General features: G+C 42.5%; 1 protein-coding gene across 10 annotated transcripts in view; it reads left to right on the forward strand.

Moving 5' to 3' along the window:
• Positions 1–17,905, forward strand: part of PDE4D (phosphodiesterase 4D) — a 645,912-nt gene extending 628,007 nt beyond the window's left edge. For all 10 annotated transcript variants that reach the window (XM_079995470.1, XM_079995472.1, XM_079995474.1 and 7 more), the window contains 8 exons: positions 3,855–4,027; positions 4,779–4,877; positions 4,969–5,133; positions 5,819–5,918; positions 9,361–9,515; positions 10,305–10,427; positions 10,936–11,118; positions 12,405–17,905. In XM_079995470.1, coding sequence (XP_079851596.1) covers positions 3,855–4,027; positions 4,779–4,877; positions 4,969–5,133; positions 5,819–5,918; positions 9,361–9,515; positions 10,305–10,427; positions 10,936–11,118; positions 12,405–12,815 — 1,409 coding nt within the window. In that variant the 3' untranslated portion in view covers positions 12,816–17,905. The remainder of the gene's footprint in view (positions 1–3,854; positions 4,028–4,778; positions 4,878–4,968; positions 5,134–5,818; positions 5,919–9,360; positions 9,516–10,304; positions 10,428–10,935; positions 11,119–12,404) is intronic.
• Positions 17,906–24,373: the final 6,468 nt, after the last annotated feature.

Raw genomic sequence — 24,373 nt, forward strand, 5'->3', positions numbered from 1 at the left:
ATACCCCCTTCAGTCTTTGGGTTGTGTCCAGTGATTGCTTTGAACGAGCAGAATTGCTTACAGTCCTGCAAAGCAGAACAAATCTCCCCACCCTACTGCAGCCCTCTGCATTATATCTCATACTGTTCCATAGAATTTCCCACCCCTGAGAAGCAACTTGGGGGAACACAAGGAGGTTATTCTGTGTAGAGGAGAGATACATAAACCAGGTGCCCTGTCTTGCACGAATGGAAGTGCTTTCCATTGTTGGATGCATCTGTAGGTACAACGCATTGCTTGTTATTAATTCTTCTTTATTTAATTTCCCATAAACAGATATTAATGTGCAATAATACCACTGCAGCCAATATCGCCATTCCACACTTGGCAAATGGGACACAGCTATCCACCCACATGGTACACGTGATCATGCTTGTGTCATGCTAGTTCACACTCATGCCAACAAAAGAAGGCGGCATTGTTGCTCCAGGACCTTACTGAGGACCATTAAGCCTGCACAGTGCCCTGCTCTTCCTACATCACTCACTTTTGTGGCAGAGCACTGGTGCAAGAGGTCAGCTGACACTTGTGCTCCAGAGATAAGGGCTTGCACTCAACTTAATGGGCAGCCTGGTGTGCTTTCCTGCAGCTTATATAAACCATTGCCTGACATAGCTGGCCAACTTAAAATTATGTTGATTATTAGGGAAACATGAAGAGGGAGACCATTTTGCGTCCGAATTTGCTAGACCAGAACTTGGTTCTGTTCGCTGTGGCTTAAAAACTAAATACCTTTTCCTATTTAGTCTAGATACACCCGAAACAAATCCTTTATAAAACAAAACTCGGCTCTAAGCCTTTGACAAATGCAGATGATCTCTAAAACTGAATTTAAGGAACCCTGTGTCATAAAATTCTACTGAATATTGATCCAATGTATAGTTAGCAGAGTAAAACTTAAACGTGTTGCAGGATTCCCCAAAAAATAGACCAGAGGCAATTAATATTTCATCCAGCAGTGCTTTACTGCTACTGAAGGCAAATGAGCATAATGGTCACAAATCCAATATATTCAGGATTGGCACTGTCCATAAGAAAACCAGTTGCAGCAGACTTAACTTAAACTTACAATAAAACAAAACCTTAACTCTATATACAGAACACCACACCAGAAGGAAAAGAGATAGAAAGTGAAAGGGAAACCCAGGCTCCTTCTGGCCTTACTTTTATAGTCAGCATGACCTTGACCAGTGGTTCTCAACCTGTGGGTCCCCAGATGTTGTTGGACTACAACTCCCGTCATCCCTGAGCTCTGGCCTTTCTAGCTAGGGGTGATGGGAGTTGTAGTTCAACAACATCTGGGAACCCACAGGTTGAGAAAGGCTGACCTTGACTAAAGGAGAAAACAAGAACCAGTTTAAATCAGCTGTACTCAGCTTCTCTGAAGGAATAACCCAAACACCATGAACTTTCTGCTTGTTTCACACAGAGAAGATCCCAGAACCCTCTTGAATTAATTAGAATAGGAAAGATCACACATCACATCAATACTTTCTGTACTAAGAAATGCAAACTGGCGTCCTGGAGAAGGAAGGGATAAGTTTAGTTTCAGAAACTCTGAAGAAAAAAGCTGGAATAAGATTGCCGGCAGAGATGACCTACATAGGAGGATTTTCTCGCTATGACTCACTGAAGAACCCAAGACTTCACTGTCTGCTTGTGTTTCTGTGGCAGCGAGGGAGATGCATACCCTAAGGAAATGTGTCCACCACAGACCTATAAATTGAACTATCCTGTAAGCAGGACTCAATCCTGTGTTACGTTAAGCAACACAGATCCATTGTTAGACCAGCTTGTTTAAATAGCGGGACTGAAGTTTTGGGATCTCGTGCCTATATCATTTCAGAGTCCCAAGTGGGGGGCAGTCACTTATTTCAAAGTGTTCCCATTGTAGCCTCTTCTCCTGGCCTGTTGTATGCATATGGGGCCATCAATCAGATTGCGGGGAGAGGGTTGAACAATCAATCGGTTGCATGCACTCTTAAGGTGTCACGATCATGTAACGGACAATGCCATGGTATCTCTCCCTCCCCACCGACCAATAGTTTGTATCTGACTTTTGGAGCCTGATGAACATTTCTCATTTCTTCAGCTTTTAATGAGCCTTTATAGCTGGGGTTGGAAGCCTGTTCCATATGTTCTTGAGCATCTCCTCTCATCATTGCTGACGATTGGCTCTGCTAGCTGGAGCTGATGGGAGCTGGAAAACAACCATATCTGAGAGCTGCACATTCTGTATCCCAGCCTTAAAGACTTGTGCAGCATTATCCTTAAAGCTGTGACTCTCTCTCTTTATGGTTCTGGGTCACATTGCATTCATTTCCTAATTTTCAGTGCAATGAGCTTTGCTTCCTTTGGGAAAAGGGGTATGATAGGAGCCCTTAAACTATTTTGCAATCCTTTCTTAAAAGAAGAATTTGTGTTTAAGGAATGCAGGGAGGGGAAGGGAGAAATATTTTCCAGGCTGCAGAACAGAGCCCAGCACAGATAGTGTTAGCTGCTTGCTCACTTTGAACAAAACCTTAGGAAAACCCATGGAATTCCATGCCCCATCTAAAATCTTCCGGACAGACACTTCCTTTCACTTGAGTTCATCTGACAGTTCGCTTTACGATCCTCCCTCATGATGGTCCTAAACTTTGTGCATATGACTGAAGCCATAAACATCAAGGCAGGCACACGAGTCACTGCTCTTCAGCTACTGTTGGTTTGTGCCAGTCAAGTGCTCTTCCTTTCCTCTGTGTTTTATTTAATTGGTGATCAAGAGAGGAGCAGTACAGGGGGAAGGAATGGATGCCCACGGCTAAAAGTTGGTGACATTTTCACTTCTTTGCAGAGATTCTCTGCTGTTCCAGTAAGTGCTAGTCTGCTCGGAAAGGTTACAGAAAAAGAGAGCGACAGAGATAAGAGAAAACAAGCATGCTAAATAAAACACAAATATAGCCGTGGTCATATTGCATCCCTTTGCATTAATGTTAGTTGTTAGGTGGAGCAAATAGTATGCATACACTTCTTTAATGCTCTTGACCCCCACATTGTTATTTCTTGTTTTTATTTTGGGGAAAGATGAGATCAGTGACAAGAATCTCAAAACAAAGGTGATAATTTTACTGAAACAGCTTAATTACAATGCTGTTGTGAGCCCGGTTGTGCTAGCTGGAGTGCTTGCACTGGCTTCCACTAATGGAACTGGGTAGTTGTATCCAACGCAGAATACTTTTTTTATCAGTATTGCTTTTCTCACAACTCTTGAGTGGCCATTGCTGTTCCTCCTGTTGTACAGATGGCAACACAGCCTTGCATTTAGGCACTTACCTATTAGGCAACAACAAATTGCATGTGGTCAAGTACATGGAATTTCAAGCGAGTGAGTGATGGAAGAAAGATGGAGCATTTTATCCTTCCTGTGTGCTCAGCATATAAACCAAGTGAGCTGCTAGGAGAGAACAGAATTATTCCTCTCTTCTATGCCAGTCCCTACCAGGCTAGTATTTTGGCATGGTGGTAAGCAGGCTAGTAACTTTTGCAAGTTTATATACAAGGCTGTTGTAAAATTAGACTGATGAGAATAAATGATCTGTTTAAAGCCATAGCAAATCTATTGCTAATCTTGGATTTGAAGCCATCTTTTATGAAGTCAACTGTACTGGCTGATTTCGCTGTTCCTGTTTTTTTTTTTTAATATCTATGAGTCATAAATCTACTGTAGGGATGTTTTGTGAAAGGCTGACTTTGGTTCAGAGCTGAACTTTTACAAGACAGTTCTAATATACAAACAGATTAACAATTTTCTTTCGCCCTCCCTCCTTTCATAGACAAACAGCATGAAGTGGAAATCCCATCTCCTACACAGAAAGAGAAAGAGAAGAAGAAACTGCCGATGTCTCAGATCAGTGGAGTGAAGAAACTGATGCACAGCTCCAGCCTAACCAATTCGAGCATCCCAAAATTTGGAGTCAAAACTGACCAAGAAGATATTCTGGCCAAGGTGAGGGCAATGCTGCTCTCTAGCTGGCTTTCTCACTTATAGTGGAGCGATGTGACAGGCCGGTAAATCACATCCACAAGTTTGCCCACATTAGTATTTATTTACACTTCACTGCATGTCCACTCTAGACATGGCAATTTGCATTGAGGAGGATTGCCATTGGAACTACATTAGTGGACAAGTAAAATTAAAAAAGGAATGGAAAAATGAGACCAGCAGTATTTATGGTAGACTTCTGCATCTATAGTATTTCAACAGAAAATTGGTTGGTATGCTTATACCAAAAGAGCTTCAAGCAAGGGATGTAACATGCAGACGGCTCCAGGTTCATTCCCCATCACCTCCAGGTCGGGATGGGATGCTGAAACCCTGGAGAGCTGCTGTCAGTCAGTGTTGACAGTACTGAGCTAGATGGATCAACAGTCTTGGGTGTTCCTAAGCTTTCCCCACTTTGACCATTATGGTGCTCAGAACATCCAAAAGCACTGAGAATAGCAATAAGAGTGTAGCATTTCTGAAGGCTTTCCCACTGATCCCTCTTATTACTGGGTATCAGTGTACTAGTGAAACAATTCCATTCCATTTCTCTCTCTGAAACAAGATACTCCCTCCCTGTTTTAAGTCTAGAAAACTGGTAGCTGACACACCGAGAATGACTGGGATTGGTAACAGCAATCCAGTGTTGCGGTTTTGCATAAACCTCATTGAAAAACCCGGTATAGATTCTGTTTTCTGCTCGGTTTCATTTTAGGAACTAGAAGATGTAAACAAATGGGGCCTCCAGGTGTTTAAAATAGCGGAATTATCAGCGAACCGACCTTTAACTGTCATCATGTACACTATTTTCCAGGTATGTGTAACAAAAGGAGACTTTTCCATTTTCCATTTTCATCCTTTGCATGTATTGTAAAGGCAGCCATCTTTTCTCTCTTTCATTCCAGGAGCGGGAATTATTAAAAACATTTAAAATTCAACCAGACATGTTAATAACTTACTTGATGACACTGGAGGACCATTACCATGCAGATGTGGCATATCACAACAACATACATGCTGCAGATGTTGTACAGTCTACGCATGTGCTGTTGTCCACCCCAGCTCTGGAGGTAAGTTCACAGAAACAGAAGCTTTGTGTCACGGAATCCACAGACATCAAATCTTCCCCTTGCTTTTTTGCAGAAATCCTGCAGCATCGGTTTGCAAGATACTTTAGTCAGTTCAGTGGAGCAAAAAATACTTCTATTATTTGTTATTTATCTACATCTGCCATTTGTATGCTGCCTCATAACATAAAGTTCTCTAGGCAGCTTGAGAGACACAGACTTTGTTTCTGTTTTGTTTGCTTTTCTCTGAACTGAAGTGTAAAAGGCATGTTTTACAGAAGCTGTGAAATGTCCCAATTGTATTTAAGCACCAGCTTTTCAGTTCAGCCTTGGTTTATTTTCTGATGGGTGAATCCAGTGTTGCATGAGCAGCCGTCAACTTGCAGAGGGGCCTTCTCTTCCTTTGTCACCCCTCTCCCACCTACAGCCTCCCCAATCTGCCCCAAACTTTCTGCAGCAGATTTGGGGGGCAGGGCACGTGGGAGGTTACAGAGCAGGGAAGAGAAAATGCAAGTCCCGTTGTGCAAGTTGATGTCTATATTGTGCTAGCTTTTATGACTTGCTGGCTGCTGCCACCAGCAAGGATCCCAACAGCACCGTGTGTGTGTGCATACACAAATTCTCCAGCCACGTGTCTTTTATCAAAAAGTGTTTCTCTCCATTTACTCTGTTTTTCCTTCCCCCTCAGGCGGTGTTCACGGACCTGGAGATTCTGGCTGCTATTTTTGCCAGTGCAATACATGATGTAGATCATCCTGGGGTTTCAAACCAGTTTCTTATCAACACAAGTAAGTGTGGTCTATTTCTGGTAAAACTTGCTCAGTTCACGCATCACATTAAAGCCGTAGGATTTTTTGATTTATTTTTTTAAACTGTGGCTTTGGGTAAATGAGCAGCACTCTGAAAACTGCTGCTGGAAAGGTCCTGGGGTTGCTCCTCCTGTGGCCGTGCCACCTCAAGCAAAACAAACCATAGTTTGGCTTTTTGTGTCCTCCAAACCCAGGCTTGTGGTTTTCCCCAAACCAACCACAAGTGGTAAGCCAAGAACAAGCCTCAGTAACCACTAGTGGTTTGTTTGAAGGAAACATACCCAGAGCCTTTGTTTGTACAAAATAACAAGCCAGAATGGCTCATTTTGTCCAGGATCAGGAGTGCCACAGGTATTTAAGAGCACCATGCACCAACTTATGCCTGCTTGTATTGTAGGAGTATTGTGTTTTTGCAGTATTAATGTATGTGACCTAGTTCTTCTTATTTATTAAATTTGTATACCGCAGGTCTCGGGGTGCTTCACAACATAAAAATGCAATGTAAACACACAAAATACCGTATTTTTCGCTCTATAAGACGCACCAGACCACAAGACGCACCTAATTTTTGGAGGAGGAAAACAAGAAAAAAAATATTCTGAATCTCAGAAGCCAGAACAGCAAGAGGGATCGCTGTGCAGTGAAAGCAGCAATCCCTCTTGCTGTTCTGGCTTCTGTGATGGCTGCGCAGCCTGCATTCGCTCCATAAGACGCACACACATTTCCCCTTACATTTTAGGAGGGGAAAAGTGAGTCTTATAGAGCAAAAAATACGGTACATTACACCCTCTCTAGAAATGAATAACACACCGACCCCTATCAATGTATCAATTGTGTATTGTTTCTTGTTTCTGTTAATTAATAATAATTTGTTACTTGTATGGCGCCCATCTGACTGGGTTGTCCCAGCCACTCTGGGCAGCTCCCAATAAAATAAAAAAAAGCAAAAACACAATACAATACCACACACTAAAAACTTCCTTGTTTCTTTGCTGCTGCTGTGCTTACTAAAAGCCACAGAGGTGTCTGTCTAAGGTGGGCAATTGAAGGAACGTTGGCTTCCTTAACTCTTCCTCCACAGTGGTGCAGTTTGTTAATTTCAGATTCTGGACTTACAGTCTTACGGCTTGCAATGAAGGCTATGGCGGCCTGATCCAACTTCACAAACAATGCTATAAATCTGTAGGGCAGATGTTGCTAAGTTGGTTGGTGTGGGGATGGGAATGCTCTGGCCCTCAATTCAATAACAGGAGCCTAATAATTTTTCGCTCCAACCCACTTGGGGAAGGGTCCTTGCTCAGTTGCAAAGCACAAGCCTTGCGGGTGGAAGGTCCACGGTTCAGTCCCCCCATCTCCAGGTAGGGCTGTGAGAGATCCTGTCCACAATCTGGAGAGCCACTGCCAGTCATAGAATTAGATTTGGAAGAGACCAACTCCTGCAATGCAGGAATCTGAGATTAAGAGTCTCATACTCTTCCAAGTGAGCTATCCCAGCTGGCAGCATAAACAACACTGAGTGAGGGGAATCAATGGCCAGACTTTTATTAAGTCACCCCAGTATACTTTTTCACCCAAGTATTGCCATGGACTTCCCTACTGGGCCACTAAAACAGATGGTGCATAAAGTGTATTACGTTTAAGGGTGGGTAGGTGAGAGACACTGGATTATATTATGACTTCAGAGAGTTGCTCCTCAGCTGCAATTTTTAGAAACATGGTTTTCCACTAATATACAAGTAAGCTATTCCCTGCCACGCAGAGAGATCTTGGTCATAAAGCAGTGCATGCCACTCATAAAATGCTAATGTGTTCAAAAATTGTTTTGCGTACTGTTCCTGAGGATTACAGGCATCTTGCCACATCACGACAACTGGATAATTATTAGACTCCAAAAAACCCTCTTGCTTCCCTCATTTAAAGTACATTTTTTTAAAATGCAGAGCACTAAAAGCTTGAGGATTTTATGAATTAGTCATTCACTGTGGGAGGTTACTGTTCTACAAAGTGCAACTCTTTTTGGTTTTGATTCTTAAACCTTTCACATGTGACTATGAGATAAATGGAGAATTCATTGGCAAAACAAGGTCTCCCTCCCCACTTTATGTCAAGTTATGCCTCTGGGAGAAAAAGAGCGAGAGGGAAGATTCCTTGGCTCACGTGTTTGGTACAGGAGAGCGAGACTGCGGGAAAATAAATTGGAGCTCAAGAGCTTCAGCATGCGGTCCTGTTGAGCTGCAGGGATTTTTCACTCAAACTTTACAAAAAAACAAACCACAGAACCCTAAACAAAGCGACAGTCAGTAGAACAGACTGATGCTCAGCTAGCTTTAGGATATGGAAACTGTAATAAGCAGAAATTAATGTCAACCAATGACAAGCAGTGTGTTTCACGGGTCTTGTATCTAGAAAAATCTAGGCTGAATAGAGGGAACGAAACACATCTATAACTGAGTGCCTCGTTAGGGGAGTTGTAAATAAATGCAAGTTGACTGGTTTTTGTTTTTCTTACCACAAATGTTTGTGCGTGAACTTTACTTGATTTCGTCATGTACAGACCGAGATAGAGGTTTGCATTTGGAGAGCATAGGACATCTCTCTGCAGTTTTTGGTAGCAGTGAGGAGGAGGAGGAGGAAGCCAGGAATTTCAAACCAATGCAAGGAAAAGATATATGCGCACTTGGTACAAGAATAGGCTCTTCATGGGGGGAAAAGGGACAAAAAGGCAGTGAAAGTGAGAAACTGCTTACAAGGAGGTAATTACTGTGCAGTTTAAATCCTGAAACCGTTCTAAAGGTGTAAGACATAAATTCTACATGCCTCAAATATTCAGTGACAGAAGTGGCAGGAGGAGGACTCTATGCCCAATGTTACCTGATAATACACGAAAAGGAGAGTTTTGGGGACAAAATTCGTATTGATATTCACTGAACACTTATTAATGCAGAGTAAGCCTTTGCTGCAAGATTTGATCATGATTGTTATGGTTTCCTCTTCTGAAATTTTGCAAAGCCTTCAGAAGAAAGTTGTTTTTCAAAATTCCAAGAGCAGGAGGAAATCAATGACCGTGATCAGATCTTGCAGCAAACACATCCACTGCATAATGCAAGCATTTAGTGGTCTCCAGAACAGTGGAGCCAGTTGTAGCTGAAGAAAGGTCTGCTGTCAAATATTGTTACCTGCAGCCTTCTGAGCCCAGTTTGGGTTCGTTGGTTTGGCATTCTACATACAACAGCTGTCAACTCTGCAGAACAAGACATATCTGAGCCTGCTCAAGAGAAGCAATGTCATGTTCCAGCCATGTAAATTATAAATTGTTCTTTTTGGATACCTTACAACTGTGAGAAGTCAGAAAGAAAAGTTGTGGACAGGTAGGAAAGGGATATAGGCTTTCTTAACGTTCTACCTTGTGACTGTCTTGCAGACTCTGAACTTGCCTTGATGTACAACGATTCATCAGTCCTGGAAAACCATCATTTAGCTGTGGGCTTCAAGTTACTGCAGGAAGAAAATTGCGACATTTTCCAGAACTTGACAAAAAAGCAAAGGCAATCATTGAGGAAGATGGTCATTGACATAGTGAGTTGCCATTTGAATGTACCTATCTATCTTTGTACTTCCTTGTACTTTTCTGGTAGGATTTAAAACCTAAAATTGCACACAAGGTGCTTTTTCCTAAAGCATTTTAAACTTTCTTTTAACAGAGCAGATTCTCAGTAGCTTGTTTAGTCGTACTCATAATTATTTTGAATTTACCCACCTGTTCTGAAAAAAATACCCTGCTGCTGAGTTATGAGTGATTATGAACTGTTCCACACAAAGTGGTTCTCCCTGGGTTTTGCTGTTCATGGGAACACTCAGAAAACATTTATTCTGCACCCACAAAACCTCTCCGAATTGGTGTCGGTATAGATTATAGCTAGGTATTTAGTATAAGATGCTGCCACTATGCCAGATTAAATTCCCCACATCATCAACATCATCATCATTTTATTTGTATGCTGCTTTTCCCACAGTTAAAAACAATGCTCAAGGCAGCTTACAACATGACAAGATTTACATAATTACAAAAGTCATAAACAATAAATAAACCACATCAAAAAAAATACACAACTAAATGGAAAACAATTTCCACATAAATCAAAATCTAAAACTAAGAATACAGCATTAATATCACAGTTTAAAAAGGCATAGGTAAAAAAATAACAGCAATTTAAAAACAAAAACAGAGCCCTCTCTGCCCGGCAGCCGTCCTTTGTGGAGCCTAGGTCAGGTGGTGAGTGGCAGGACTCAGGCGCTCGGCAGGGGAGTCCTAGAATAAATTTGAAGATAATTTTAGTAATCCATTGCTTTCTCTTCTCCTCCAAGGTGCTTGCAACAGATATGTCTAAGCATATGAATCTTTTGGCTGATCTGAAAACGATGGTTGAAACTAAGAAAGTGACTAGCTCTGGAGTTCTGCTGCTTGATAACTATTCAGACAGGATTCAGGTAAGAGAGATATGCTGCTGTGTGCAATATAAACCTGGATTACTTCTCATCTTCCCATCGTGTGTATTCCAGTAGACGTACATTGTCTTGCTTTCTGAACTGGTGGTCATTCCTACCTGCAAAAAAAACATTGGTTGTGTCTACTAAATATGCTTTGCATAGACCACTGTGAGTCGCTGAAATCTTCCCCTATGGTTGAAAGCAGCCAAGTTGCATAGCTTGATTAAGTTTGCCTAAGGGGCCACTCTCCTTTGAAATGTATCAGTCTTGCACTTACAGCATTTTTGGCCTTTTAATACAGGCAGAAGCTGCAGATGTGAGATAATTGGAAGGCTATTAATGTCAGTGTGAAAAACACACAGCCCACCACCCCTTTGCTGTTCAGAATAAACCTTGCACTCGGTGTATTTTTGAGATTCTGTTTTCACGCCCGTCAAATGTGCAAATGGAAAAAAGGGCTCTGTCTCCACAGGTTTCTCTAGAGAAATGTGTTTTCTGTCTGCTTTAGGTTCTGCAAAATATGGTACACTGTGCAGATTTGAGCAATCCGACAAAGCCACTCCAGCTATATCGCCAGTGGACAGATAGAATAATGGAAGAGTTCTTTCGGCAGGGAGATCGAGAACGAGAGAGGGGGATGGAAATCAGCCCCATGTGTGATAAGCACAATGCATCAGTAGAAAAATCACAGGTAATCTGTCAGAAGGGAGCAAAATGCAATGTGGTTGATAGAACATTATATAACTTTTAGTTGGGAAATGTTAACTCTTTTGTGTTAAAACAGGGCTTTTCCCTTAGGGGTCACATGCCAGCCAAAGCCGGTGATTAGTGGAGCCAGAGACTAAATTGTTTTGGATAAACACTTTCATTACCTATCTTTATGTGCCAGGCATTCGGCTGATTAATGTTCTATGGCTTTTTAAACTTTTTTTTTGGGGGGGGGTGTTACTGCTTTGGTTTTGTTTTCGCATTTTATATTTCTCTGTTGTGAACTGCCCTTGGGATCTTCAGATGAATGGTGGTATACAAATTTAATAATATTAACAATGATCTGGAATTAAAAACATGCTGCTTCAGTTTTCACCATGGCTTCCTCAGATTATAATCCCCAATCTTCTGCCCAGTTTATTCAGAGTTAAGCCCACTGGACTTGATGGAGTTACTCCCAAATAAGTATACACAGGGGGGTTTTTTATACACAGGGGTTTTTTTTAACTAAAGGAGCTACAGCTCTGAGTGTGATATGCAGATATGTACCGTATTTTTCGCTCTATAACACGCACCTGACCATAACACGCACATCGTTTTTAGAGGAGGAAAACAAGGGAAAAAACATTCTGAATGAAACAGTGGATGTATCATTTTTGTGCTTCATGCTGTGGCCACAGACATGTGATCTGATGGTGAATTTGGGGTGACCCAATGCAAAAATCCTGAGAATCCCTGTGGATCCATGCTTTGTAACCACGTTTTTGCACCATTGCAGCCCCAGGCAACAGTGGGTGCGTGATTTTTTGGGGGCAGGCTATAGCCATGGACATGCTATGTGCTAAGTACATTGCTTGCTCTTGTCAGAGCACAGAATTATGGCGAAGAGTAAAGAGAGCCTGGGACGACTTCTGAAGCTGCACTGAGGCTCAGAGTCACTTGGAGAACCATGAAAATATTTTCTGGTTTTGAAGGTTTAGTGCGCTGGGGTGGGGGTGAGCTCCCATTTATCTCCTCAGCTATGGGCTGGAGCTTATAACTCCAAATAGTTGTGCTGATCTCAAGCTCAGTGTAGTATCAAAATGATCCCTCCCCTTGGAGAACGAAATTATGGCAGGCTACAAAGTTGATCCATGACAAGGATCCTCTGCAAGATAGGATGCAGGAGACAGAAGGGAGAATTGCAGAATCTAGTAGAGGAAATTGGTCAAGGTAACTACATTCCTCCTTTGGAAATAACCTCTCCCCCCTAATTTTGCATTACAACAGGTGGGTTTTATAGACTACATTGTTCATCCTCTCTGGGAGACCTGGGCAGACCTTGTACACCCAGACGCCCAAGACATCTTGGACACGCTGGAAGACAATCGCGAATGGTACCAGAGCACAATCCCTCAGAGTCCGTCTCCTGCCCCGGACGACCAAGAGGAGGGGAGACAGGGCCAAACAGATAAATTCCAGTTTGAGCTAACACTGGAGGAAGATGGTGAATCGGACACAGAGAAGGACAGTGGGAGTCAAGTAGAAGAAGACACCAGCTGCAGTGACTCCAAGACTCTTTGCACCCAAGACTCAGAGTCCACTGAAATCCCACTTGACGAACAAGTTGGAGAGGAAGTGGTGGAGGAGGAGAGCCAGACAGAACCTTGTGTGCTAGAAGAACGTTCTCCTGACACGTAACGGTGCGCCGGCTCTGCCGCTCCCTCTGCTTTCTCTCTCTCCTACTCTCTTTTCAAGAATAAAAAATGGTTTCCAAAGTGCATGTCACTCGGCACAGCCATGGTCACGCCTCACTGTCATCTGCAAGAGATGTTCGCTGATCAAAAACTGACCTTGATTACCCTGTTTGGCACTCAGGAATATTGTAACCAGAAATGTTCATTGTTCATAGCATCCAGAGAGCAAAAGGAAGGGAAACACCTGCAAAAAGAACAGTTTCAACTTGGCAGATACAATCAGAGAGAGTGTCTACTCCAAGCTGTTTTCAAAAGGAGTAACGACGGCTGGTCCAAAGCTTGTGTGTGCGTGTGTGTTTTGTATTGGTTTTTAGTTTCTTGAGAAGAGGCATTAGTAGCATACATCACCAGAATATACAGAAGGCGACCGGCGAGTGAACAAAAGGTTATTAGCGAAAGCGATTGAGCTCAAATAATGGGGACACAACACGAATCTGTTACCAGTAGGAAGATGAAGCTGTGGAAGTCACATAATTTTCTAATTTCAAGTCTTCCTAACACATGACTGAAAAAAAAAGTGTAACTCAGTGGGTTGCACTGACGTCTGCATTTTGTATTATATGTAAAATGGAAATCTTTTTGTAGAGTTTACTTTTATTATTAAATGTATTGAGGTATTATATTTAAAAGAATGCAACACTCTCAGAACTTCATCTGCCACTGATTCTTTCTCCTCCCCCCCCCAAAAAAAAGAGTAACTTGCAAGTTTTCAGTACAAATATGAGCTACACTGGATAAATCCAATTTTATATTTGTTTGCACTTAAGATTTTCATACCAATTCATTCAGCTGTTGTAAAACAACTCTGTGTTCTAGACCAATGACAGCTATCAAACGCTCATTTTCCCCCTCCCATGTTGCAGAAAACTTGTTAGTTGGCATTAATTTCTGGCTTTTCTTACTGTAATTTCCCCAAAGCAGCAATATTTCATCCGTGAAATGTCCTCAGAGATGGCTTGGTTGCTGCAGACCCAGCTTTTATTGCTGTGGGCTTACTATAAAATTTCTAAAATCTAATGGACCGTTGCAGTAGCAGCTCCCCAAAATTTGGATTGCAACCCACTGCTGGATGGCAGCAGCCTTGAGTATTGAGCACCAAACTCCTTACCGTGGGGTCCAGAGGGTGGAGGACTCCAACAAAGAATAGGGTTAGCAGGGGAGATCCTGAGGAAGCTCCAAAACAAAGATGAAACTCCATTAGCAGCTCCTAAGAAAGAAAAGTTGGGGGGGACACTCCTATTAGAGTTGGGATTTGCAAATCTACAGCTAGCATGAATGTGACTCTTGCTATAAATACAAACCTTTTCTTTGCTAATTACATCATTCCCACAAGGCTGCTCCTAGTTGTGTATGCAAAGGTTTGCTGTACCAGCAAATAATAATACTTAGGGTGAGGACATATTTGACTGCTGTGACAACACAGTGCTACAGACTGTAAGTACTCTTTGAACAGGCACAATTTGTAGTGGAATCTTTGCTGCTTCAGAAACAGACTGAGGCACCCTATTAACCCCCCTTAGTAGCTTTTTGCAAAGACAGCTGGGAATATAATGTAAAAGGTCACCGATAAATCAGCCCCTTTAAAAATAAGACAAAATTAGCTTTTGACCTTGAATATGGCAAGAAATATATAATAGTCTTTAAAAAAAAATCTGCAGAAAGGATCTTGCATTTTTGTCCACTCTGTGACTTTTGTTTTGCTCCTTTTGCTGTCTAGGATGGAATCGTAAAGGTTATGTTAGGGGCTAGAAATGCATGACCCTAAAAAATAACAGAGCATTTGCAAAATGAAGTGTAGCCTGTAATGCACCACAGAATTAAATGTCATCAAAGCTATTGATTTTAATGGGTTTGTGTACATTTAACTCTGTCTCTCATTGTGCCCAGCCTGCAATCAGTATGTGATGAAAACTCTGCAGGGTGGCGGAGATGGTGGGTGTGAATTCACATCTGCCTCTGACCTGCTCTGCGACTGTGTTGCAGTGGGTGTTGGGGGCATAAATATGACTAGAGTCATGTTTGTGAACATGCATGATAACATCTGCTGCCTTATCAACATGGAGCGTTCAATTGCCTGCACCCCTCCCTCCATACCCAGCATAGACCAGCTCTTCTATGCAGGGTCCCTCCTGCATAGATTTGGCTTGAACGACGAGGCTGTTTTGACCCAATGAAAACAGTGGATTGGAGGTAGACCAGTTGAGGTCACAACTAACTCTTGAGTCCCATTGATTTCAATAGATTGACCTTTTACGTCTTGATACAACCCACAGATTATACTTGGTTGACTAAACCAAGGAAAGTTTGGGACACTGCTAAATATCCGATTTTAAATGAAAGCACTGACTGATGGGGATTTTTTTTAAAGTGCATTTTAATGTGTCTCGTCTACCTTTTAGCTCTTGATGGCTTTTACTGAAGAAGGAAAAACTGGAGAAGTTGATGAAAGAATTTCACCATGTTGTTGTCAGCCTAGGCTCCTGTCCTCCCCTCACTACGTCAACATTTGTTAGTCCCCAAGAGTGCCTGGAATCTTAACGAATAAAGCAATATCAATTCCAAAAATCAATATATATCGGGAAGGGTATTTTATCTGCACTAAAGGTTTAATCCTACAAACAAGGGTAAACTCTAGCTGGAGCCAGCCAGAGACTTAAGTATTGGGGAAAGGCCAGCGTCTAATGCTGAGCAGGGCAAGGGGCATGTCTGGCCTCTTAAATAACATTTTTTTAATGGTTATTCTCAGATGCTCAGTTTTAAGGAGGTTCATGTCTGTTGAAAGTTCTGGTTAGTGTATACCCTGTAAGATTAAACTGTCAAAGAAAAAGGAGAGGTAATGAAAAAACCACCATATTGTGTAAAATACACACCCATATACATGGACAATCAAGTGGCAGGAAACATAATAATGTTTAGAGGCAGGGATCGAATGCACTGTACAATCTTCATTTGTTTGTTTTACTTTGCCAAAGTGTGCTTTAGCGCCAGCACACTACTCTAAAAACAACAACACAATACTATTGAAAAAGTGTTTTAACATGTTTCTTTGTTTCTGTTTTGTTTGTTTTTTGCCATAAGAGAAATGCAATGAAGTCGATTGAGGATTGTGTAGAGAGGGGGGAAAGACAGAAAGAGGAATCTGAATTTGCATCTATACTTTAGCTTGCAAGTTGCTTTTCTCAGTAATACTGTGTCTGCTCCTTTTTAATTTCTGGTTTTACACCGTTCTTCTAAAAACAAAACCTTTAAAAAAGATCAGGCAAAATAGGTAGAACAAATCACATTCAAAAGGTTGGGGTTTTTTATATTAAAAAAAAAACTTGAGGATGAAATGAATTTTACAGGCTTTGACAATTCTTTTAAAACCCATTTATTTATTTTTTATTTGTGCCATGCATATTTTTTTTCTCACCAAATGACCTTACTTGTAATAAGTCTTGTTTGTCTCTGTTTACAACCATGTATTTATTGTAATGTATATATTGTAATGTTAATTGTAAATTATAAGTTCTTATTATAACATCATCCTTGCCAGGGTGGTATTGCTATATTTGGAAACTCTTGGTGAGAGAATTAATATTGTGTATACATACTCCCCCACCCCCACCCCCCTTGTACATTCTGTAATATATATCCTATATCACCTTAGAGCTTGTTTATGGAAGAGTTGAGAAAAATTATAAAGTACATAGTTATATAAATTAAAAAGCTGCAGGTCTTTGGTCCCAGGGCTGTGCCTTAACTTTAAACAACATTTTCTTCTGTTTTGCTGCATTTGAAAGAAAGGTCGTTGTGGAACATCGGCTGGGCATATCTCCACCGCCCTTCCTCCCCTCTCCCCCAAGGGACACTGGTCCTGGCCTCTCTGGGATGCTCTGCATTCCAACGGGGTTTTATCTAGCTTCCTATTGGAAGCCCAAATACTAACCTTGGGCATCAATCGCACCTGCCTGATAAGAGTGCTTTCTCCTTTTCAAAATGTATCTTAAGGGCATCACTTTATCCCAGCCTTTATCAAAATCCAGCTGTGTTGTGACGACCACTCCCATCAATCCTGGGTAGCATAGTTGTACTGGCTGGGGATGATGGGAGTTGGGGTCCAAAATGTCTGAAGGACACTAGGTTGGTGTAGGCTGCTGTGTCTTGCCCTTTAAAACAACAACAAGCAAACCAAAAAACACAACCGCCCTTTAACCAACCGGGCTGGGGCACCGTTCATCAACAACCCCACTGAAAAGTGGAAGTTGCCTCCTATGCACTTCAAGGAAGAAATGTCCCGAGTCTGGGATGTCCCCTTTTCTTACCAATACAACTCTCACAATTATACCTAATTTTATACTGCATAGTAAATATACAACACTGACCCTGAACTCGCCCCCCCCAACACTACTAGCAAGCACTGCAAGCAGCCAGAACTCAGTCCCGTATAAATGGCTCTGTGGGTGCATGTATAGCGTAGGTGTAAAGAATGACTGTAGCCTTTTAGACGGTTGAAACACTTTTCATTTCTACTTTTATTTTTGCAGAGTTTGCCGTGTCTTGAAGGTGTTGTCTTGCTGCTGTTCTTGATCATGTAATTTCGTAGTATCTGATACCTCGTCACCATTCCAATAATGCCCAGCCCTTGTAGCATGTGACTGTTCAGTGAAAGGAGAGATTCTTTTTCAAGGAAAAAAAATAGCCTCCTTTTTGACACAAACTGTAGATTTTAGCAGCCCTGGCCCAAAGGAATAAGATTGCTTTTGTTTTAAACAGTATAAAAGGGACACTATAACAACAGAATTACTGAACAATATTTTTGTTGTTTTCAATTTGGTTTGTTTCCTTTGGGTATGTCTTTAGAGTGGCACATTGTGTGAACATTGCAATTAATTCAATGGTTTCTTAGCCGCTCTTACAGCCTATGGGATAGTACTGTACGTCAAATACCTTCATATGAAATTTTTATATGCAATGGAAATAAAAGCATGGGTTGATTCTGCCTAGATACTGTACTTGACCATCTTTTTGCAAATAAATTTATCTTACACTGTTGACTGCTCATCTGTAATAAGATCTATTTTTTTAATGTTTGCTTGCCCAACCCCAAAAGATACTACATACAGCTTCATAACTATCTCATCTGTAGCAAAAAGTTGCAGAAAGCAACTGCCTACCCTCCTTTTGGGTGAAGACATCAGAAAGAAAGGAACATTTGGAGTCCATTGTCCAGCCTACCACAATTGAACATAGTAGTCTCCCAGATCCAGCTAGAGACCACACATGGGTGGGAGCAGACTTTTACATATACCGGTTATACCCTTCACTGGATGAAGAATCATACATACAAATTATTGCTGGAATGTGGCAATTGCCCACCTGTGATCCATGCCCAGTCTCCGCTTTGACTAGCACCACTAAGTTATGTTGAACAACATCAAGTATGTTTAATAGTAAGAGCGATATGCTGGATGGCATGTGACCAGAAGTTCTAGGTTTCTTTGTTGAGTTTTATGCAATCAAGTGTTGCTTGTTTGCATGCATAGACTTGAACCAGGGTCCTTGTCTACAATATTTGCTCATCATTTTCCCCAGTGCTCTTTCTATAGCTCAGCCTCCATATGTTTTTTAACCTTTCCCCCCAATAAATTTTATTAAAGTTTGAAAGAAAATAGACAAAGGTTGATAAATATCCAGCATCTTATCATTAAAGATAAAAAACTAATTTTTTAAAAAAACCAAAAGAAGGAAAATAAAAAAAACAACTTAAACAATTCTTCCGTCAGCTATCTAGAAAATTAATCAAAACATCCACTCCAAGATAACACACAACAATTCCACTTTCTAGAAACCAACATTTCCTTCAATCCTCAACCCCAGATATCATAAGTTCATTTTCTTCACAAAAAAATCTACACAGGCGCAGGGGTTACATTCCGTGTGCATTGGCAGGGCCCTGATAAAGCGTTCTACCCTGTCCCCATTCTACCCCTTTAGTGACTTTTTAGGTCACTTCCGGATTTGGCACCGTGTACGATCACATGTCAATTGGACATGCTTAAATCGGTGGTTGCCTGTTACGAGTTCCCAGTCATTAGTAAATACTGACAATGATATTTCTCTGATTAAACACATCAACTTTGCCATCTCAGCTAAGTTCAATAATTTTAACAACCATTCCTCTCCGGTAGGCAATGATTAAAACTTTCAACCTTTGTTGAAAGTCTTGCCGCTGTAATCATGTATTGATATAATGTTCCTTTTCTAACTGTATATCCATTATCCCCAGCAGAAAAAGTTCTGGCTTCAACTGAATGCAGATGTTTTAAACTGCAATTCCCATGTCCATGCAGGCTGGACTGATTGCAGTCGAAAACATTTGGAGAGCACCAAGTTCACGTTTGCTACCATAGCTAATAAAAATCCAGTGCATGTGCTTAAATCTCCCCCATTGAAACCAACAGACCTTAAGAGTGCCTGACTTTGGCCCAAGTTTTATGTAAAATTACCAATCAGTTATTTGTGAACTTTACCATGGTAGGAGCATATAGTGTGCAGCTTTAAAAAAATTCTGTATGCATTCTCTGCTGTTGACTATGATGTGAAGGATACAGATGGCCACATGGAGCACTTGAGATCTAATTTGAGGTCTTGGTGCAATCTAGAACCCTGGAAAAACCGGAGCTCCAAAATTCACAGCCTTCAAGAGCAGAAAAGGCTCTCTGCTTCAGAAGTTACCCAACTCATGGAGGACGATGGGCAGGGCAACATGGTGTAAAGCTAACACACACAACGTCATTGTCTCCCACCCCACTCCCCAAGGATGGGAGACTATACAAAATCCTATAGGTGTGACTCTGAACTGAGACCTGTGGGTGAAGGGAGGTATATAAATTCAATAGAATAAAAACTTCAGAGGAATATTCGACATCTCCATTAAAAACAAACAAACAAAAATCAGATAGTAGGAATTGGAAAAGAATCCTCTCTGCCTGAGACCCTGTACAGCAGCTGCGACTGAGGGAAGCCAATACTGGCCTAGAGAGACAAACAGTCTGATTTGATAAGCAGTTTGCTGTGCTCCTCAGAATGGGTGTGTGAGTACAATGACATGAGCACCAACCACGCTTTTCAAGGATGCTGAACTCCGAAGGCTGAGCAGCGCAACAGAACCAGAGGGAGGATTGTGTGGGAGATGCAAGCTCCCAAAGGAGAACACAGTGAACCTGATAAAGCTGCCATCCCTCTGAGCTTCCCAGTGGCAATGCCATACAGCCATGTGGCTTGGGACACTTCTGCACGGCACTTGGGCAAAGCACATGTTGCCAAGGTGACCGTGGAACTGCTGCGGAAAAGCCGTTGAGAAAAACATAGGGAATATCTCTGACCAGATTAGCAAGCAGTGCCAGCACGGATAATACCCAACACTTATTTTGTGTGCGTGTGCTGAATCCCGGCACTGCTCCATCCCAACAGATGTTGTTGTCTCTAACATGGACAGCCGACCATCCTCTGGCTGGCAGGGTCAGCACCATGCAGGCAGCAGCATGTGAGTAGGAGAGAAAAGCGCTGGATTTGCGTAGCTCTTCTGATGGTGCTCTCTGTGCCTGCGACAACATCCTCTATTTGTATCCTTATTAAAGAACGTCCTGGATCAAGTGAGCAGAACCCATATGGTATTCTCCTCAACTGCAGACCAGGTCTCTCAGCCTGCTGTTTGACCCCAATACTAAACTGCCGAAACGTTTACTGATTGTACACATTCTCCAGGGTGGCCATGTGTTAAAAGAGCATGTGGCACATGCGCCAGCAGCGCTCTGTGCAGGCCTGACTGGCCCAGGACCCACCATTGTGGGGGGGAGCACATCTGTGCACACCAGGATGCACCAGGCTCCCTTCTCCATCTTACTGACTGTGTAGCTAGTGGGGGGGGGGGGGCGGGGGGCTGAGGTCTCCACAAATGCATGGGGCAGGGTGAAGCATGGTCACCAGACACTGTGCTACTCCCCTCTCAATGCCTGCTGAGTGGGGTTTTTTTCCTGAACATCCCTGGCATAAAGTCTTCCAGCTCCTGTGCCAGAATCCCCAGTATGAGTCCCTCATTTCATCGTACCCAGAAGGATGTAAGAGATGATGAAGGAGGCTTTTCAAACAAGTAGTCTGCCACTCAGCTGAGAGGTGCAATATTTCACTCCCTTCCCTACCCTCAAGCACATAGGTTTAAATGAGGATGGTCGTGTGCCCTATTATATACAGAACAGTCCTCTATTTTGAAGGCTGCCCAGTACATGTCTGTGGTTTAAAGACAACCATAAAAGGGGAAGGAAGGAGCTCTGAATCTGCCCCTCAGGCACACACGGCATCTGCTACCACCTGCACTACGGTGAGATGGATTGTATTTCTGTTTAATGTTTAAATGATTACCGTATTTTTCGCTCTATAAGACGCACCAGACCATAAGACGCACCTAGTTTTTGGAGGAGGAAAACAAGAAGAAAAATATTCTGAATCCCAGAAGCCAGAACAGCAAGAGGGATCGCTGCACAGCGAAAGCAGCGATCCCTGTTGCTGTTCTGGCTTCTGGGATAGCTGCGCAGCCTGCATTCGCTCCATAAGATGCACACACATTTCCCCTTACTTTTTAGGAAGGAAAAAGTGAGTCTTATAGAGCAAAAAATAAAGGTAAAGGTAAAGGTACCCCTGCCCGTACGGACCAGTCTTGACAGACTCTGGGGTTGTGCGCCCATCTCACTTAAGAGGCCAGGGGCCAGCGCTGTCCGGAGACACTTCCGGGTCACGTGGCCAGCGTGACATCGCTGCTCTGGCGAGCCAGAGCCGCACACGGAAACGCCGTTTACCTTCCCGCTGGTAAGCGGTCCCTATTTATCTTACTTGCACCCGGAGGTGCTTTCGAACTGCTAGGTTGGCAGGCAGAGCAAAAAAATACGGTACTTCAAAATCCCCATCTATACGTATTATTGTATGCAAATTTTATACTAAACAGTGTCCTCTCTTTGGGGCAGGAGATGTTAATCCTCTTTTTTCGGCAACACAAAACTATCCCACCTCATTACAGTGGTACCTCAGGTTAAGAACTTAATTCGTTCTGGAGGTCCGTTCTTAACCTGAAACTGTTCTTAACCTGAAGCACCACTTTAGCTAATGGGGCCTCCCGCTGCCACCGCGCCGCCGGAGCATGATTTCTGTTCTCATCCTGAAGCAAAGTTCTTAACCCGAGGTACTATTTCTGGGTTAGCGGAGTCTGTAACATGAAGCATATGTAACCTGAAGTGTATGTAACCCGTGGTACCACTGTATTTATATCCACCTTTTTACTCCCAAGGGCTGTTCGCAAATAAACAATGATGCCAAGGAAAGGAAAGGGGTTCTACAAGTATTGTCATGTGATTAAAATCAGCAACGAATGGCTGCTTTAAGGTGAAAAAATAAACTGCCTGCATTCTCACTGCAGACCCTTCTTGTCTTGTGCCATTTGGCATTTACTTGCCATATAGAGAGGTTCTTATTCTGCTTTGATTGCCTGGCAAAACCACAAGACGTGCAGACATCTTACTTTTTCATACACTGGGGGAGAGGTGGTTCTGTAATGACTTCATTTCTCCTCAGATGAGTTGAGAGCTCAGTCTGATGCCTTGGCAGCCAGTGGCGTAGCGTGGGGGTGCAGGGGGGGCCGGCCGCACCGGGCGCAACATCTGGGGGTTAGGGGTTAGGGGGCGCAAATCCACGGGTTAGGGGGCGCAAATCCATAGGTTAGGGGGCGTAAATTACTTGCCTTGCCCCGGGTGCTGACAACCCACGCTACGCCACTGTTGGCAGCCCCCGAAATATGTGTCATTTAAAGATTAGTTTTCTTTCCCCTTCCTCTGAAATGTTAGTAAGAGAGAGAGAGGGTTTATTGAGAAATACCAAAGCATTTTCTAGCCAAAGGGCTCTGGGGGCTTTATTTTTATGAACAGATCTATTTTAAGAAAAAGCTCAAACAGAGCACATTGTCTGTCCTATTACTTTCCCATGTGCTGGCACGTGGGGGGGGGGTCAGCAGGGAAGCAAAGGATGTTGTTAGGTTAAAAAGTTCACCTTGGCAGACATGTGCAGAGCTTTTCTTCCACAACATCATCCTGTTTAACGCCCCCTCCCCCCGAAGGGACTTAGGAGCCATTTGGCATGACAGCAAGGAGTCAGCGCAGTGTTTATCATTGTATTGTGATGTGCAGGCACCGCTAATTCTGTGTCACTCTACATTAGCGTCATATCTAGCAGGTTTTTATTCTCAGCTTAAATCAGAGTAGAAATCAGAGTGCACTTGATCCACGTGCCTTGGCCATATATGAATGAAGCACCATTCAACCTTTCACGAAAGTGGAACAATGTCATGTGCAAGCTGAATGAGCCCAGGAATTCTGCCTCCTGCCTCTTTTCCAACATGCTGCTCTCCAATTTAAGTGAATGGCATAAGTCTCAATGGGTTAGCAAGGCTCTCTGCATTTTATAAGGGATTAAACACGTGCCAATTTTTATGAAAGAGCTGCTCTGGATTTGTGGATGTTTTATGAATGGAAGCCTAGGATCGTCTCGAATGCAGCCATGGGCATATTCTCTTTTATCCCTGAACTGTGAAGAGCAAGTCAATTTTATGAATAAACAGAAGGATATTCTTTTCCTTCCGATACATTGGCTAATGGACCTGACTTTGAGGGACTTGCCAATGTTTGTCTGAAGATCTACCATGGATGTCTGTAAGGGCTGCTAAATCATCTCAGGATTTCAGGACTCATGTTTGCGATGCATGGTTTTGCCGGAAACTCATAGACTACCTACAACAAAACTTAGTTCATGTCTTATGGGAGCAATGTCCGTCCACAGTAAAGTCTGGAATAGTCCATGCTGCATTTGTGGGTTTTCTCAAAGCACTCGCTATTCCCGTGAATGTAATATGCTTGAACTGTTTTTAATTCTGAACTTTAAAACTGTGGTAACTCACCTTTTGACCTGCTGGTGAATACATTTAATAATAATAATAATAATAATAATAATAATAATAATAATAAATACTTTGCACAGAGGCACCATCAGTGGAAGATGCAAGGACAGCAGAGAGAGCTTTGCTTGGGGGATCAGGCTTAGGAGCTAGAAGGAATTGAGTGGGTTGCACACATGTTGTGTGGGTGGAGAGGAATGGGCATAAGAATCGTCAGCCTGCACCACCACATTAAAAAGTGGGAGGCTGGGATGGAGACAGAATGCTTTGCGCATTTGTGCCATGCAGAGGGAAAGGAAACCAGACCGCTGGGCTGGGCTGATCAGATGTAAGCGGCACAGGAACAAGTGAATCACTGCTAACCTCTAGTTTCAAACATTCTGATAATGAAAGGGTTGGGGCTTTTGTGACTGCCTTTTAATTCATACATAAACATGAAACTGAAAGAGATCTAATAATAGTAATGAAGGGATGCTACCGGCAGCAGTTTTCGTGGCACAATTGCCCCACTGGCAGAGCAAAAG

The sequence above is a fragment of the Podarcis cretensis genome, assembly GCF_951804945.1.
Source record: "Podarcis cretensis genome assembly, chromosome: 11".
Lineage (NCBI taxonomy): Eukaryota > Metazoa > Chordata > Lepidosauria > Squamata > Lacertidae > Podarcis > Podarcis cretensis.